Source organism: Plectropomus leopardus, unplaced genomic scaffold (genome assembly GCF_008729295.1).
Source record: "Plectropomus leopardus isolate mb unplaced genomic scaffold, YSFRI_Pleo_2.0 unplaced_scaffold15821, whole genome shotgun sequence".
Lineage (NCBI taxonomy): Eukaryota > Metazoa > Chordata > Actinopteri > Perciformes > Serranidae > Plectropomus > Plectropomus leopardus.
The window spans coordinates 1-6,330 of record NW_024616969.1 but is presented as its reverse complement, the minus strand read 5'-3'; the positions used below and the strand labels follow the sequence as shown (position 1 = coordinate 6,330).

At 36.1% G+C, this 6,330-nt stretch overlaps 1 protein-coding gene across 2 annotated transcripts; it reads right to left on the bottom strand.

Moving 5' to 3' along the window:
* Positions 1-618: 618 nt before the first annotated feature.
* Positions 619-5,740, bottom strand: si:ch211-214p13.9 (cell surface glycoprotein CD200 receptor 1-A). Of its 2 annotated transcripts, XM_042514718.1 has the most exons (7): positions 5,480-5,740; positions 4,108-4,164; positions 3,064-3,369; positions 2,114-2,377; positions 1,802-1,898; positions 1,671-1,713; positions 619-1,583 (listed from the first exon to the last, which is right to left on the bottom strand). In XM_042514718.1, exons 1-7 carry the CDS (start codon positions 5,547-5,549, stop codon positions 1,494-1,496), a joined length of 927 nt encoding a protein of 308 aa, XP_042370652.1. In that variant the 5' UTR covers positions 5,550-5,740; the 3' UTR covers positions 619-1,493. The 2 variants fall into 2 exon arrangements, with proteins under 2 accessions (XP_042370652.1, XP_042370653.1); XM_042514719.1 differs by lacking the exon at positions 4,108-4,164.
* Between the last annotated feature and the right edge of the window lie 590 nt (positions 5,741-6,330).

Here is a 6,330-nt window from a genome sequence, read left to right as displayed (position 1 = left end):
AACAACAACAACAACAACAACAACAACAACAACAACAACAACAACAAAAGCTGCATGAGAGACATGGGAGGGTGGAGAGGAAAGGTGGGGGCCACCCCACAGGGACCACTTATGCATAGGGCCAAGAATTTGGTGACAGGGGAAAATAGTAGACTTATATTATTTATGTTAAATATATTTATTTTGACAAAATTAAAGACATTTACACTGTAAAATGGTACAGAAAAAAAGAAAAGAAAAGAAAAACACTTTCATCCTTAAAATTTCACCAGAATGTAGAAAATTATTCATTACTCATTTTAAAATAGAAAAATACTCAAAAAATACTCATTTTAAAATAGACTTTGACACTGTGCATGAGAATCATGATGGACTGTGTGCTGATCTCCACCAGTAGATGGCAGAACAGCCCCCCTTTCCCAGTTTACTTTTCCTTTTAGTCAGTCAGTCAGTCATGTTCTGTAACCGCTCGTCCTCGTAAGGGTCGCGGGGGGGCTGGAGCCAATCCCAGCTGTCATCGGGTGGAAGGCGGGGTACACCCTGGACAGTTCGCCAGACCATCGCAGGGCCCTTTTCCTTTTAGTTTCTTCAGAAATTAGTTTGATTGACCTTATAGTATTGCTTGTTATTACTTATTTTATTTATAAAATTAAAGACATTTATAGTAAATCAATGCAGAATAGGCACAAATAAGTACATAAAAAACCCTGTTCCATACGAGTCCCCTTCAAAGTTGAAACCACACCTAAGTCTCTGATCAATCATGAGACAGAATTAAAAAAAAACAGTTTGATGCATATCTACACAGGATTTTCAAGTCAACTTGACATTTAATGTTTTTAGATATTAACCACAGTGTGAAAAAAAGATTTGATCTAGACCACAGACTGTTTTTTACACTTTGTGTCATACAGTCATACAGTTATCAGTATTGGAAAGTTCAGTTGCTTGTTCTTTTGTACTTTTTTTAGTGTTCTTTTAATTTTGTAGAGCTAGCTACAAGGAAACCAATATGTACAGATGTATGTTTAATACACTCAATAACTTGTACATTAAGACATGGCATGAAAACTTTGTTTAATATTGTCCATATTATCTTGAAGCAATTTTGCACCTGTGTTCTCTTAGGAATATACTGTAATTGTAGCCTGTCAAAGGTTCTGTAGTCTTGGTGTGCTGAGTCCAGCTGAAGGCGGTGTTCTTTAAAATCCATCTATCGCTGCATTTTAGTTATTATTAATGTTCTTTATGACACCCACACACAGAGTGGTGGGCTGCAGCGCTGTGCACTGGAGCCAGTGAGTGTCATTAGGTACATTCCCTGCTTCATCACTCAAGAGCTTTGTTCAGGCAGAATTAAACTGAGAGGCTTCTCTTTCTTATCGGAAGTCTTTCATCTCTTTCCTTTCTCTCTTTACTATTTCATCGTTTCTCACTTTCACAGCCCTCACACAGAGCCATGCGCATTTAGAGTGTGTTGCATGTGCAGGATCTTATGTGAACAAATCTGCAGAGGAGTTATAGATAGAGTTCACGCGTTGAACATAGCTGGCGTAGGGCTCCACTTCCTCCACGTGTTCTGTCTGTAAAAACCAGAAAGATGTCATGAATAGAGCTTAACAATGTGCAGAAAAACATGCAGAACTGCTTAATGCAGAAGGATTACTCACAGGTGGAGATTTAGATGATGAGATTACGGACTGTTGGCATTGCCTGTTAAAAAGGTGGATACGCAAACTCGTGGTCAACAAAAAAGCTGCAATTCACTGTAATTTGCTTATTAATGTGTGAAAATCCTTACCTTGATGTTGTTAGTTTCTTTTGTGCAAAAAATAAAAATCCTGCCAAAAACACAATGATTACCACTACAACTAGGATGCACAGCCAGAGAACATAACCTGCAGTGGGAGAGTTAAGAAAAAGAGTTTAACATTTTTGGGCATTAATACAGCGTATTACATATATTTACAAAGTTATAATATTATGTAAAACACCTAAATGTTTATCATGTACAAATAAAATGATTAGCATCTTTTTTTTAATATTTAAACTTAATGACTCTGCACAAAACCCTTTTTTTGTTCTTATCAATCCACCCTGCAAAGATTCTGACCTTTTGGGAGTTCTGGTATTAAAATCTTTTCCCCTTTCCAGGACTGGTGCCTGATAGCACAGGTCAGGTTTTCTCTGTCCATTTCCTTGAGGAGCTCCAGGCGACTTTCTACTGTATAAAATCCATGTGAGTCAATTGTCTTAGACGATGAGTTTCCCCCATGACTCCAGCTGATGTTGGCAGCAGGTTTTCCTCTTTCAGCTCTGCACACTGCCACCATCTTGTTGTCCTTATGCTCTAACCAGGCTAATATTTTCGGAGGAACTAGGCCAGGAAAGATAAAATAGGAGAAATAAGAATCAGCGAATACTTTATCTTGATGTAAATTCAATCAAGTCACACACAGAAATGTATTTATATTTGCACTTTTTATATTTTATCAGTCATGCGTAGTTTTGTTGTTTTATCTCAGAATTTTCAGACTCAGTTTTTACAATACAAGAAAACAGTGCAGCACCCAATTACGGTTCACAAAGTCTCATATAACAGCCAAACAGTGCACTTAAATATGTTTCTGAAGGCATTTTTCATGAGAAATGGGCAAAACAGTAACATAATCTTGTTTTACATTTGATCAGCACTGCCTGGTTTTACTGTTTGACCTGAGTTTGAGAGAAAGCTAGGGGCAGGTCTCTCCTGATTTGCTTCTATACTGTTTTTTCCACTGTGGCAGGAATATGAAAGTACGATCTGTAGTTCAAGCAAAAGCCCTAGAGCCTGTGAAAAAAAATCTGAATTTGTGGTGAGAGATTATTATATTAGATTAGAGATGGAAGTTTACTGCAGTTCATTTACACAAACTGCCTACATTGTTCTGATACAAAAGATGGTCGAAAATCAGCAAAGTATCCCTTTAAATATTGTGGGTTTGATTTATGTAGCCCTTTAAGAAGTTAAATTGATTGCTTATGTGGTTCTTAAAATCATCCTTGTGTGGAGAAAAGACTTACCTGTGATAGCCACGTGGATATCGTAAGATTCGAGTCCTCCTCTGAAAACTGACTCACACTTGTAGACCCCCACGTCATCATTAGAGAAGTTTGAGATGTGCAGGTATGACTGAGCAGTGGATGTGTTTCGGAGTGATTTGCCATCCTTGCAGTTGTCAACACTTCCACCTTCACTGTTTGAGGCTATTCTACAATGTTGGTTATTTACTACGTAAGTCCAGGTTACAAACATAATCTCATTCCATGTCTTATTGCTGCATGTCAGGTTAACTTCACTCCCAATGTTGAAAGTTGAATTTATGACCACTGGAAAAAAAAGGATGGAAGGAAGAATGGTTGCATTATTTTTATAAATAGTGTTGCAATGATTGTGCTGATTAAATGATTTAGGTTTATTTTTTTTTAAAACAACATACAAAGTAGAAATGTCCTAATTTATTTAAATACCTCATATACATAAAAAAAAAAATCTACGTGGACATTCATGTACAAAGACAAAAACATAAATGAATGAATGATAAATAAATGAAAACAAAATCAAATTAAAACTATAAACATTTAACACACATAGTGTAGGCATTAAGCATTATATGGGACAAAAGCAATTATAATAAATCATATAGTTCCTTTATGTTTATGACTGACTGACAAAACCTACTTAACAATTATTAAACTTTACAATGAATAATAATAATTTCAATTAATTTTCTAATAATAAAACTACAACTTTTCAATATTTCTTCCAATTTTGTGATTACTTTTAAAAAATGTGCAAACATTTGTTATAGCCTCTTAGTATTTCATGATTATATTCCAAATTAAACTAAAAAAGGTTGACTACACCTTTTGTCTTCTGTCTTCCCTTGTTTAAAAAAACCCCCAATTATTTCAATTTGTTTTAACAAAAAAGGTTCTTTTGAAATAAGGATTAATAAAAAAAGATTTAAATGTATATTGTCTTGTTCAACTTCTTGCATCTACACTATCACTAAGTAACTACTCATTCTATAAAACTGCTGGAGAGAAAGGGGGGAGTGAATTTACCAGAAACTTTAGGAGGAGAGGTGCTGGCGTTCATAGAGTTGAAGTTTTGGTTAGTTCCTGAGAGAGGTGGAGGTGGATGTTAGGAAAAAGTTAGTAAAACAGATTTGTTTCTTTTTCTTTTCAGTCAAAAAGCAGGAGTTAGTGATTCATTATGAAGTGTTCAATCAGCAGAGCAACAATCAGGGTGGCTTTTATTTGTTATTAAGTTAGTTAAGGTGTAAAGCGACTTGATTAAAACTGGCAGATATGACCATCCAGCAAAACTAAATCAGAAATGAACACAGAAATGGCACTATTTGTCTATGCACTTTATATCTACTTAATTAACTTTTATTGTGTTTCAATGTACATGTGTTTTAATGAGTCCTGTCCAGAGCAGATTTTTCACATGCAAACCAAGTCATATTTCTACCTTTCTTGTGCAAAAAGTTGACAACAAAGTTAAGACACTAAACCATTTTTATTTTATTAAATTTGCTGTCATGGGGCTTTGGTAAAACAAAAACAAAAACTTAGTTGGAGGAGGAAAAAACTCAACACTCAAAACTGGCTAATTATTATTGTCATAATCGTCCCTGTTTGCTTGTCTACGTTGTGAGAAACTCATGATATACGCATTGCCACTTCAGAGAAATTAATCGCAAAATTCAGGGTTCACTGACTGACTTTACTTCAGAGTGTCATGGGGGGGTCTGAGAGTTGTTTACTTCTGACAGACAGTAGCACATCGCCACGCATGAGGTGGGGTGACAAAATCACGGTCTGAAAAAGAAGCATCTCCTCCGCTTTTTAGAGACCACAGAGTGGAGAAAAGCTGCATCATAGTGCTACCCTGATCTGAAATCATGGTTTTCACTGAAGAAGCAAGAGGCAACGTGTCATTCAGAAAATGGAGCAACGATCTCATATATGAGTTATGTTTCCTCACTTGTAGGCTTTTGCATTACCCCACCTCTGTTCTTTCCACTGCCTGTCTACACTGTGAGTCACACCTCAGACAATTAAGCAGAAATCTCGCAGCAGCAGACCACTTTACAGTTTACTTTACTTTACAGTATTACCAACATTTCATAGGTTATACAGCAATGTTGTATATCGTTTTGCCTGCATGGCATTTGAGTTGCATTATATTGTATAATACATTTAGACAATATATTGTATACATGTGGTGAAGAGTTCTACAAATGACATATTCATACAGTATAAAAAAAGCTTTAAAATGTTGCTCAGTATCTGAAGACAACTTCTTACAAGGTCATCTTTCTGTAAGTTTTCTGCACTTCTAAAAAAAATATGTCTCTATTTTATAAAGCTGTACCTAACAAAGGATGAGAAATGTCAAAATGCAAGTAAAATGTGTTTATGTTCAAACCTGGCTCATGGCTCCATGCTTCAGACAACAAGAGGATACTAGCTGCAAAAATCCACATCATGTCCCACATCTCCAGTCGTCTTCGGGTTCCTCTGTAAACTGGCAGCGTCTCTTACACCAGTAAGAAACACGTCAATTCTTTAACTCCACAACACTTAAATCCTCAGCCCTAAACTCCACAAACATCAAACTGTGTTTTGTCTGTTTGTCAAGCCATTTACCATAATTAATTAATTTCACTTTCTCTATTGAAGTCTAGGAAGCTCAGGGGTTGAGTGAAGCAACTTCTCTACTGCATCCAGACAAACTGAACATCCTTGACACTCTTCATGATAAAGAAACACAAAGGACATGTGACTAACAAATCCCTCCCTCCTTCTTTCCCCCCTGCTCTCCAAACCGCTTTCCACGCAAACATCTGCCTTTTTCTCCCACATAGGGTGATGACTGACAAGTCAAGACACCAGTTTCCTTTCCTGCAAAGTCACATGATCACCCTCTCTCAAAGCAGTTTACACTCAAAGCTAAACAACAGTATAAAGCAGACACAGGATGTAATTGTATCAATAATTAATCAGTTATTAAATCCAGCATGGCTTTGACTGAGGTATTATACATAAATGCCTTGCTGTCTGGTACAGATCATATGATAGCTGAAAATAATTATGTGTGTAATACAGCAGCCCTGCACTAAATTCTTACCTTCTTTAATTTTGTAATGTTCAGGTTTTGTTCAAACCAAGATAGATTTGTTGATTCTTAACATTGTTGTTGTATTGCATTTTAACTAACTATATTTGTCCTAGTACTGTACTTAAGCACTAAATTTAGGTACTTGTACTTTACTTTAT

Coding starts and splice junctions, on each gene's coding strand:
- si:ch211-214p13.9 (XM_042514718.1), bottom strand. CDS start 5,549: ATGTGGGACATGATGTGGATTTTTGCAGCTAGTATCCTCTTGTTGTCT. Junction 4,165..5,479: donor AGCATGGAGCCATGAGCCAG/GTTTGAACATAA, acceptor CACCTCTCTCAG/GAACTAACCAAAACTTCAAC. Junction 2,378..3,063: donor TATCCACGTGGCTATCACAG/GTAAGTCTTTTC, acceptor TTCCTGGCCTAG/TTCCTCCGAAAATATTAGCC.